Source organism: Papilio machaon, chromosome 5 (genome assembly GCF_912999745.1).
Source record: "Papilio machaon chromosome 5, ilPapMach1.1, whole genome shotgun sequence".
Taxonomy (NCBI): Eukaryota; Metazoa; Arthropoda; class Insecta; order Lepidoptera; family Papilionidae; genus Papilio; species Papilio machaon.
This window is the reverse complement of record NC_059990.1, coordinates 3,110,676-3,122,825: the sequence shown is the minus strand read 5'-3', so window position 1 is coordinate 3,122,825 and position 12,150 is coordinate 3,110,676. Positions and strand designations below refer to the sequence as shown.

Below are 12,150 nucleotides of genomic sequence, written 5' to 3'. Positions count from 1 at the left end.
TGAAGAAATTAAAAAAGAAGATAAGAAATTGAAATGTAACGCTAAGGTATGTAGAGTTAGGGAAGAATAAGTAATACTGAATAACGTTATGAGTTTACACTGTCAAAATACTTATACAAAAACAGGGATAATAGGTTTTTAATAAAAGTGTATCGGCATTGGTATTTCTCAGTTGCAGATAACCTAAATATCTTATTTATAGATATTTAAGTCTTGTTACAGTACATTTCAAATATCTTTGTAGCTCGAAACATGGTACTGGCTTAAAGGGATGCGGGGTGATGGCACTGCTCGGCGTCTCAAGGTCAGCGGTTAAGATATTTGAAAATATTTACACATTTTTAGTCAATATTGCAACTGACTTGAATCTTATTTGTTTCCGTAACCGTGTTTAGACTGCCGAAACTTATCCCTGTCAGAGATAATGTGTTTTATTTTATTATTGGAATTTTATTAGTTTTAGTAATTTATTTAAGCATCATTTAATATTGCAATTATAAATTCCAAAAGATTCAGATTTGAAAACATAGGAATGATATCGTATTTTTATCGTTCGTTCGTGTGCACCGAATTATTAAGAAAAAATGGCAAACACGAATTCTAAAAGGTAATTTAATCTATTGCTAAATTTCAACATTACTGGCACTAAAACGAATCATTATATAAAGGATTTATAAAAACAAATTAAATGCTTCAAATTTCCTAACTCATACTTCATCGTTTTTGAATGACTTCCTTTTGAAAAAAATAGACAATTTACATTACTTAAAAAACTATTTATGTGCAAATAAAAATTATACCATCGTAAAAAATGAAGACATAATAATTAAATAGGTAAATATAAATGAATAATAAATATGAAACTAAATTCGTTTTCGGTGCACTTTGAATGGCAAGTGTAGTGGGATTGGTGACAAATGTTTGCCAAACATAAGTCCAATCGTAAAGTGGTGTGGTGATAAAATAATATGTTTATCAACTATACACAATCTATATGTCGCTGTTTACAAGACGGGGTCTGTTTGGCTCACATGTGCACTACTTTGGGCGTGCTCTTCCCTCGCAGCCAGTTCAAAAGCACAGTCGATGTGCTCTGAGAGTCCCGAGCTGTAAACAAAACAAATAACATTAAAAAAATTATAGTACCTTTCATTTTATTGCGTGTAATTTGTTAGAGTTGGAACAAAACATATTTAGAGAGTAAGTAATGTGTTTACATAGAGTGTGATGCGCTTGTGTGAGCTCTTCGAGTGCCTCAGGAGGCAGGTTGGCGACGTCGCGGCGCAGCAGCCGCATCCCGAGCTGTCGCTGCTCGCTGTCCTGCCGCAGCGTTACGTCGCGGCTGTGCTTCACACTGCGCAGCTCTGTCAGCCTGCAGACAGACACAACACAACACATTTGACAACATTCAAATAACTTTACATTTCACTAGCTATTCCTCGCTCATCATCAATGTAATTTAAAAAAAAACAAAGTTATTCCCACATACGACATAAGCTACTTTCCAATATAATTCCTGTCAAAATCGGTGCAGACGTTTTGGAAATTTCCCCGAACAAACGCGAACTTGCGGCCAGAAAAACATTTAAAAAAATAGTTTTCCGATACATGGTACGGTAATTCATCATGGGTAAGAAGTATGTTTTTTTTGTATAAAGATTAGACCTTATATACTCACTTCGCCTGCAGTTTTGGTTTCTCTCCATCATAGTCGCTTATGCTACTACTTCGCGAAGTATGGGCGCGGTGTGTATCAACGATACGCTGCTCCTTTTCATAAGTAAAGCTAGGTAATTCTGTAATGGAGTCTTGACCGGAGCTCATAGATACGCCTTCTGTCGCTTTAGACTTTGACTTCAAGTCCTCCAATGCTCGCAAGCTATCGGACAGTCGCAACTGAAGAGTATCTCTCTCCTCTAACAATTGCGTCAGCTCCATCGTCAATTCCTCGCAACGGACGTCTCTTTGATGCAACATGTACAACGCTATATCCAATTCAGCCCTAGGAACTGCGTCCAATAGGTCTTTGTTATACGGTCTAGCTATTTTATCACTGTCTTCGATTTGTTTTGTGTCAGAAGCGAACGATACATGCTTATCAATTTTGCTACTCGAGGATCGCATTAATTCCTGCATGTTAGATATTTCATCTTTCAGCGATACTATTTCTAGTTCCTGATTCTCCAAGGCCTCTTGCATCTCTATAGATTTTGTCGCATGTTCTTGTAAAAGTGCATTCAAATCGTGTACCTGTTTATTCAAGTTGGTGCATTCTATTATCTTTGTATTTAATGCTTCTGACAGACTATTTTTCTCGTCCTCTAACTGCTTTTGAATATTTTCATGTTGTTCTTTATTTTCGTGCATTTTTAACCTTAAAACGGCCAACTCTGCTTCTTTTTCGTAAGTCAAATCCTCTATTTTCTTTTCATATTCAATCAGATGCTTCCTTACATTCTCGAACTCTTCATTGCGCTGTGATAGAGCAATAGTATAGTCCTGGGATTTTTGATGAATTTCAGTTTCTTTTATTTGTAATTGTTTTCCCAACTCCTGTATTTTTACTTCAAATGTAGATCGTAATTCAAGTATTTGTTGATTTAAATTATCATTGATATTTTTCATGGCAGATATTTCTGATTCTAGGTTTTTGATTATGCTTTCGAATTCTAATGATTTGCTGTCGCTAACTTGCGTTAGCTCTTTAATAGTTTTTTCATATTCCTCTTGTTGAACGAGCATCTTATTTTCAAGGATCAATTTTTCGTCTTCGGTTTCTGACCGCAGCATATCCAACTGATGAATTACGTCGGCGTATTTATTTTGCAAACTAGTCAAGTGTTCACTTTTCTCTTGTAGCTTGCTTTGTAACGAGTTGAGTTGTTCCATGACAATAAGGTTATTTGTTTCATCTTGAGTAGACGATTGGACGTTATCGAGTAATTGTTCATATTTTGTTTCGGCTGCAGTAAGCTCAGTTCGAAGCTCGTGTTCGATCCTTTGGAATTCGTTTTCTCTTTGTGCCAGGTGTTGCTTCCATAACTCTGCTATTTCATATCCACGTTGATCGACGGCGCTGGATACAGATGACCGTAGCTCAGCAACGGTCGATAGCAATTGATCATTTTCAGTGTTAAGATGTTTTATTTTGGAACTTAACTCCTCAGTTTGTTTTTCATAATCTTGTATCCTTTTCTTTAACTCCAAATTTTCATTTTCTAAATGCGTTATTTTTTCTTTGGCATATTCTAAATTATTACTCATTTCGTTGCACTTTACTTCCATAAAACTCATCTTTTCAGACATGGCAAAAGCTTCTGATGCATTTTTAATGTTCGAAGTTTCTTCTTTTTTTAATAACAATTCATATTTTAAGCCTTCAAGTTCAGATTTTAACGAATTTATTGTTTCATCAGCTTCGATCTTTAATGTAGTGATTGCAGAAAGTTCTTTATCTAAAGTAGATATTTTAGTAATAAAGTCTTGCGTTTTTAGTTCGTACTGATTTTGATTTTCTTCATTTAGTTTAGATAATTCTTCATATTTTATTGAGACATTTTTGTAACATTCTTCAAATTCTTTTACTTTACTATTAAGATTAGTGATATCATTCCTTAGAGACGTGATGCAATCTTCGTTGCTTAATATTTGTATTTGAAGACTTTCACAATTGTCACATATACGGTTTTCTTGGATTTTCTCTTGTAATCGTTGTACTTCGTTCGAAAATTCATCACGTTGATCAGTTAACTTCTTATTAACATCATTAAGTTCGTCAATAACTGACTGTAGTTCCTCATTTTCTTGTTCAAGTTTAACTATTTCTTCGCTAATAGGTTTGCTTTTCCGCGACGTAGGAATTTCAGGCGCAGGTGATTCCTTTGGTTCTGTAGTCCATTGAAGTGACGATATCTTATCGTTCGCTTGATTGCATTTGAATTTCCACAGTTCTATTTCAGTATCTAATTTTTCTTTTATTTCCGTCAAACGATCATTGGCATCTTTAAATATCTCATTTTGCTTTCTTAACGCTTCTTTTTCACGTTTTTCTCTTTCCAATTCGGTATTCAGATCTTGTATCTGTTTTTCCAAAACTTCAATATTACTCGAAAGTTCACTTTCGATTGCAGTATCAAGAATAGATTTATCTGACAGCTGTTTAGATATTTTAAGTTCGTTTGACAATAATTCATTTTTAGCTTTTAGTTCTTTTGAGATTTTGAGAACTTTTGATAACTTAACATTAGTATTGTCTAATTCACCCTTTAATCTGTCATTTTCTTTTCTAAGTTTCTCGATTTGCTCATTTAAGTAAGTATACCCTGCTGAAGCATCTTCTGTCTCTTCACCTTCAAATCCCCAACCTTCCTGAGAACAGAAAGGATCTTCGGAAATCATGTCAGAATCTTTTTTATAACAATCATAAGATTTTTTTGCTACTATAACTGGCTCTTGCACTTCTTCATGAGACAGCGCGCCACCTGAATGTGAAGATTGTACCAAAGTACTCTCAGTTATTTTTTTGGGAGGCTTTACTTCATCAACAAAAGACTCAGGTACAATTTGCGACTCAAGTGTTGCTAAATCAACACCACTTTGATCATTTACTTGTTCAATTGTCGAGGAGATAGTCATGCCTTCTGTTTTTGGTATAGTCATTTCGAAAACGACTTTACTCTTGTCCGTTAAATGTTTTATTTGATCATCTTTTTGTAGCAATAACATTTGCAATTCTTCATTATTTTCTTTAATGAACTTAAGTTCTGTAGACATTAATTCTATTTCCTTTTCTGATCTCGCTAAATTTGATGATAATTCTGCCATTCTACCTTCTAATTCTGAAACTTTTGCCACCTTGTTTGTCTGCAATGACTTAATATCATTTTCGAGATCTATGATTTGTTGGTTTTTATTATTAACAACAGCATTTAGTTTATTTATTTCACTAACATACTGATCTGTATAATCAACTGCAGTTGATTTTCTTTCGTTGCTTTTTTCTAGCAAGTTTTGATTTACGGCCGAAATTTCTTGTAAATTAAGGTTCAAATTAACATTAGTGTCTTTGTATTCTTGTAATTTTCTTTCCAGTTGAGTAACATGCTCACTAAGCCTTTCATGATTTTCACTCAATATCTTCTTTTCTTTAATAGCGTTTTCAATTTGTGTATTAAACTCTGATTCTAATTCTTCAATATCCACTTTCTTTTGCGCTAATATTGTTTGGTATTCATTTGTAATATGCTTAAGACTAGCTTCAAGTTCGTAAACTTTACTTTGACATATCACAAGTTCAGACTCTGCTGCCTCCCCTTTTGCTGCTTTAGTTTGCATTAATGTATAGTTATTTTGTAAATCTAAATAGGCATTCTTCAGACGCAGCATCTCTTCGTTAAGATGTTGAACTTTATGCTGCAATTCCCTATTTTCATGTTCTATCACATGAAGCTGCTTTTCAACGACTCTATCGTGGTCGATAAGAACCGCCAATCGATTAACTAATTCATCCTCCTGATGTGTATATTCTGTATAAGCCTTTTGTTTTTCTTGTAACTGATTATCCAATTGGTCGGCTTTCCGTTCTAAAGAATGTCTTCTGTTTTCCATCGTAGATATGCTTTCTTCTAAGCGGCAAATACGATTTTTATATTTATCAATTTCCGTTTGCAAACTTTCTATGTACAAATTACACTCTTGAACTTTAGCATCATGACCAAATTGAATCTGGGAAAGATGTTCTTTTTGTGATTCTAATTGTACAGATAGTTCGTTTATAAGTGCCTGTTTCTGGCTTAGATCTGATTCTAGAGATGTGATTTTTGTACTAAGATTACTGCTATTTTTCTGTTCAATTTCATATTCGACTAATTTATTATTTAAAGCTGAAATTTGATTTTTTAGGTTATCGTTATCATCTCGTGCACATATCAATTCTTTATTTAATGTGTCCAATGATGTATGTAATTTTGATATTTCTTCAATCGCATTTACATGATTTTTATGTAAAGTTTCATTTTCTACTTGTAATTGGTCAAAATTTCTACATCTTTGTTCAAGCAATAATTTTTCATTTTGTAAATTATCATATTCTTTTTCCATATCTTTTATTTTGCCTTCTAACTGTGGTATAAATTCAACTTTTGAAAGTAAATCTTGTACTTGTAAGTTTTTATCTTCTAGTTCTTTTCGCTTATCGTTGTAATCAAGTTCCAAGTCATTATATGACGATGTTTTTCTTTTTAGGGTAATAGCCAACTTTTTAAGTTTATCCATCAATTCTTTGTTCTTGGTTTCTAAAATTGTCTGACGCTCATTGTAATTTTCTTTGTCATGGGAAACAACGTTTACTTTTTGCTTTAATTCATTGCATTGTTTTTTTAATTCTTCTGTTTCATTTACTTTTTTAGACACTTCATTTCTTAGTTTTTCGTTTTCTATAGATTCTTTCCTTAACTGCAGTTTTATTTCATGTATTTCCTCGTCGCGTTCCTTTGCTTGAAGCATGACAGACGAAAGCTCTCCATCGTGTTTCTGTTGTTGTGTTTGCAAATCTTTAATAGCTGCTTGCTTTTCTGTTAAAGCTTCTTGCAAATTCTTTAATTCTAACTCTAAATCGTTAGCCTTCACCTCTAGGCTACTTTTAACAGACAACAATTGTACTTTTTCATCTTCTAAACCTCTCAGTTTCTCTTCACATTCTGCGAGTTTCTTCTGATACATCATTATATCTTTATTCAACGCTTTAACTAATTCTGCGTTTTGATCTTTAGCTTTCTCCTCTTCGAGTAAATCAATGGTAGATTTCAATTTTTGTGATACGTCATTCAATTTTGTTATTTGGTTAATGTATTCTGCAGTTTCTTTATCTTTTTGCTGTAAAGAGTTTCCATAATTAAACATTTGCTTCTCATATTCCACTAAAAGATTCTCCAATTCATTTATTCTGGTGTCACGTGCATTGATAGCCATAGAATATTCTTGGTGGATCTTCTGGATTTCTTGCTGTAGTACATCATGCGCCTGCTTATACTGCTGCTCAGATTCGACATCTTTCTGTGCCGTTTCTATTTCTCGTTTCAACTGAGAATTCTCCTCTGTCAAATTTTTTACTTTGTTATCAAGTATTGTAATGTTTTGCATTAGTTCTTTTTGTTTCTCTTGTTGTTCTTCTAGAGATAATATTTTCATTTGACAATCGGCAATTTCAGCTTCACGTTCTTTAATAGTGCCTTTAAGTTTAAGAATATCTTTTGTCAATTGTTTAACAGATTTTGATCTGTTATTACTTTTATCCCCGACCAATTTGTCATCATGTGAGGTTTCAGTGCTTATTCCTTCCGTGGATTCTTCCATGCTTGCTGGTTTTGCAATTTCTACACTTTCTTTCATAATTTCAAATCTTTCGTGTTTAAGCACTTCGATTTGATTATTTAATTCTTCATTTAACAGTTGAAGAGTATTTTTTTCTTCGCTTAAAACATCAATATTTTTCGTCAAATTGTCGCAATGTGTTTTTAGTTCTTTAATTCTTTCTTGCAAGTCTTCGTTTTCAGCACAAACTTTGTTCATTTTCTCCAACACTTCTTGTTTTTCCTGAGTAAACAATTCAACTTTATCTCTTAATTCTGCACTTTGTTTAATTAGTTCCGTAATATTTTCATCGCCTTCGCCTGGCTCATTCATTTTAAATTCTGAGTGATTATCGTCTTGTTTAGCTGCCATTGTTCTGTTATACTCCTCGAGTTCTAATTTTTCTTGCGTAGTTAATGATTCTACCATTTCAATAGACTCCGCAGAACTAACTTTTTCAGCGCTCAATTTCTCAAATTTATCCGTTAATTCCATATTTTCTTGCATATAGTTTTCTAATTTTTGAATTAAATGATCCTTCTCTTCTTCCAACGCTTTTATTGTTTTCGTTGATTGTTCTTTATCTAATTTTAGGTTATCAATCACAAGTTCTAATTCCTTCTTAGATGCTACCAATTCATCAATTTGTTCTTCCATTTGTACTGACTTTATTTCAGAGCAAACATGATCATTTTGCAGTTGGGCCATGTCCGCTAGTTTATCTTCCATTTCATCATTCTTTTGTTGCAATACATGTAATTCTGAAAAAAAAAAAAACATAGATATTTGATAAATTTATACAATTTCAAGAAACACCGAATAACTTAAATGCCATAAATTAATAATAGCAACTGTACCTTGCACTAGTTCAAATTTTTGTGTTTCCAATAAAGTTATGGACTTGAGCCTTGAATCTGCCAAAGTTTCCATTTCTACCAATTTCTTGTAAATATCTGAATCAGTCACTGTAATATAAAGTTGATATTAAGGATAAAAACAGCAAAAAATCATATCAATATTCACAAGAATACACTTAAATGAATTTTTTTGTACAGTTTGTAAAAAATGTAAATTATTACAGAATGAAGTGAATTGCCTGAAAGAATACTTACATCTGCCACTATCATAGTCAACTAGATGTAGCTGCAGGTTTCCTTTTTCTTCTTCCAACTCCGCTACTTTTTGTGATAATTGATGCAATTCCTCATTAAGTTTTACAATTTCAGCATTCGCATCCGATACTTTACTAAAGCTGTCAATAGTTTTTTGTAATTGTTTCAACTTTATTTTGTAGCTTGACTTGACTTTTATCATATTTTTGTTGGCCACATCTATCTCTTCATTGAGTTGATTAATTTGAGATTGTGCTGATTCCAACTTTTCTTTTAAAGTTTGAACATCTTCAGGTATATTTTCAATAACTTCTCCTTGTTGTATTTCATGGGACTCAGAAGTAACTATGGATTCTAATGGATCAGTACAAATAGCAATATCAACTTTGTTAGTTTCACATTTAGATGTTTCAATTACTGCTTGCAGGTTGTTGATAATGTTTTCTTTTTCACTATTTTCCAACTTTAACTTAGATATTAAATCATCTTTTTGTGTCAATAAGTATTCTTTATCCAAGATATCTTTATTCAGAGATTGCACTACCATGTCTTGTTTGACTGCATCGCTTTTGGTTTTTGATTTTTCTGTTTCTTGTTGTCCACGGTCAGTTGACAAACCACGCCAAGGAGATTTACTTTTGGAAGCAGCACTTCTTCCACCTTTTCGGCTAGGATGAGGACTAGCGGGAGTTCTTTTAGCCGGAGAAGTTGATGTTGCTTTTTGATCAGGGTTCAAAGACAAAAGTTGATTTTCTAAATCTTTATTGGTCTGCCTCATTTGACAATTTATCTGTTCTAATAATTCAAGTTTTTTCGTCAACTCTTCCATATTAGATATTTCAAGAGTACCCTTTTCTTCAGTAAACTCTTTGTCTCCACTCTGCAATGTCCCTGAAGACAATTCATCAACACTTTTTTGAGTCATAGTTTCAATTTTCTCTTGTAATTTAAGTATTTCTTCTGTCTTTAATTCTAATTCTTCAGCTAATTTTGAATGAGCAATACTAATCTCAAACCGTGAATTTTCTAGTATTGTGTTGGCCTCCTCTAGACTTTTTATCTTTTCGTCCTTTTCGCCAATTTGGTCCAGTAATCTCTGTTTTTCGTCTTTCCATTCCGTTTCCATTGCAATGAAATTTGATTGCATTTTTGTCATCTGTTGCCGAGTATCTTCAAGTAAATCAAGAGTATCTTTTTCTAAAATAATAAACAAATATTTGTATGAGACAATATAAATAACATTGCAAATTAAAAAGAAAAGAAAATAAATGACACCTTACCTTTTTTACTTAAGCTGTCAGTTATCAAAGTGGTTGCTTTATTTTTAGCTTCAATTATTTGGTCCTTTTCATTTATTTTTTCTTGTAAATCTAAAATTGTAGTCTCCAGGGCTTTAATTTTGACTTGCATAACAATTAAAGCATTTTCTTTTTCTTTAACAGTGTTTATTAATTTTGCTACATCTGAATTATCAGCACTCTGAAATTTAAGGCTTTCTTATTAAACATAATTAAGATTAGTAATTGATATGGTTTAAATGGGATATAGATTGATCACACAAGAAATTATAATAAAACATTACAAGGCAAGAATAAAAAAAAAGAAGCATCGTATTTATCTACAATATAAAAAAGCAACTCACATTAAAATCTTAAAATCATAATCATGCTACAATATTATTATTATTAGTGGTAGAATAATTAAACAAACATCTTCCTACAATACTGACTAGCTGTACAGAGGCAAGTTGATATGTTAAACATTTACCTTCTTAACTTCTTGCACAACAGTTGTATCTGATGACTCTCTTTTTACCGAAATTGATTTTCTCATAGGTCTTTTACTAATTTCTTTATATTGCTTTATCCTTTCCATTAATAGCTCTTTTTGCTTCAAGGTGTTTGCTAAGCTTTCACTTATACCAGGAACTGCAACATCATTAATAAACTATTTGTGTCAAAGGTATAAATCTATCTACATATTGACCTCTCCAGCAAATAGTTACATCTACAATGGATATCCCCAATAAGATATAACTCTTTTCGTTGGAGGGGTTAATATCTGCATTTTAAAACTAACTCTTCAATTTTGTTGCATTAATAATTATGAAATATAATAAACACTAGACAACAATTCATTAAATTCATCAATAACAACTCACTGTTCAATGCATCCTGCACAGATAAAGTAGTAGAAGTATCTGTGGCAACAGAATAACTTGTCCTTTCACTCATGGTGGACGCCATTTCTGAAGCAGTGTCCGTAACATCATCCTCTAAAAATAAATAACAATCAGTTATCAACTTCGTCAGGTATCAAAAGCTATCGTAAAATAATATTAAGCCCAGGAGTTTATAAATAATTGGTAATCCTATATCGAAATTATCCTTATTATAATTGGCAAGCAATACAAAGCAAAGTATACTAAAAAAAGAAATTACCAAATGGCCTTCCTAATAGTTCTGCTGTGGCTTTTCGCTGTTCTTTAATGCGCTTAGATACAAGTGCAGCATTCTCTAAGCATTTCTGTGCTCTCTCTACTTTATTCTGTCGTTCAGATGATGTTGAATGCTACAAGAAAAAAAAATACTGTGGAATTGTATTTGTAATTTTAGCCCTATATTGCCTGGTTTACATTAAGCCAGTACAGTAGGACTTTAGCACTGGACTATTATGGCTCACTGGCACCAGGTAGTGTTTGCATTATTATGCTAGTTATATGCCAGCACTGATTTTGAGTGCTACTGTCCTACTGTACTGGCATAACATATGATACTGACATATGATCATATTTTTTAACAACAAATATTACTGAAAATAATTAATTAAGATAACATACATTGACACTCTGACACTTTGACCTAGTTAATCATTAGGGGCCTAAAGGCATACGGAGGCCATGAGTATTGTAGAGATAATTACTTCAATTTTAAGCTTCTTTTACATATTACATAGTAGCATAATGGATATTTAAAGGTTTACGAATAATTAGAAGCTCAGATATACTTGCTCCTAAATAGAAATAAAAGTATGGTATTTACTTAATTTAGATAGTCATCATAGCGAACGTGACGTGATGCTTAAGACGTTTGTCAAGAATCCTATCCAACATAAAGTTAACGTATACAAAGAGCCTTTATTTACCTTAACATTTCTAACACTGCTCACAACATTGGACACATCGCTTGTTACTGCTAAATTGGTATCAAAGGATTCCACTTGATCCTTTTCAGGACGATTATCGACGTTTTTATTATCAGACATGTTTTTTCATTGGCTGCGCACATTAAAACGTTACTTATTTTATTCACTGATTATTATAATTTATAGCAATCAAATTCGAATACACAATACACTAAGTTACGAAAATTAAGATAATCGTAAACAGTAAACAAAATATTTTGCCACCACGGGATTCACTTTTTACTTGCCATTGCCATTTTTTTGATCCACGTCAACGTCACCACAGATAGTTGACATGTAACACAGATTAAATAATTTTGGTGAATTTCCAAAATAAACTGGGATTATACTAAAAAGTAAACTGTAGTAAATAACTTAATAATATAGCACAGAACATAAAAAAACGATTTGATTAATTTCAAAAATAAATAATGCATGGGAAAAATGTGTAAGAGTGAACTTCATTTTATTTAACTTCTACAAGCCTACCAAAATTTATAAACCT

The 12,150-nt window shown here is 32.5% G+C and overlaps 1 protein-coding gene across 2 annotated transcripts; it reads right to left on the bottom strand.

Moving 5' to 3' along the window:
* Positions 1–830: 830 nt before the first annotated feature.
* LOC106721150 (protein lava lamp) lies at positions 831–11,930 on the bottom strand. Of its 2 annotated transcripts, XM_045678091.1 has the most exons (11): positions 11,607–11,930; positions 10,904–11,033; positions 10,624–10,737; positions 10,230–10,390; positions 9,743–9,941; positions 8,463–9,659; positions 8,208–8,315; positions 2,112–8,111; positions 1,679–2,063; positions 1,218–1,372; positions 831–1,107 (listed from the first exon to the last, which is right to left on the bottom strand). In XM_045678091.1, exons 1-11 carry the CDS (start codon positions 11,724–11,726, stop codon positions 1,028–1,030), a joined length of 8,649 nt encoding a protein of 2,882 aa, XP_045534047.1. In that variant the 5' UTR covers positions 11,727–11,930; the 3' UTR covers positions 831–1,027. The 2 variants fall into 2 exon arrangements, with proteins under 2 accessions (XP_045534047.1, XP_014371520.2); XM_014516034.2 differs by having other exon boundaries at positions 1,679–8,111.
* Positions 11,931–12,150: the final 220 nt, after the last annotated feature.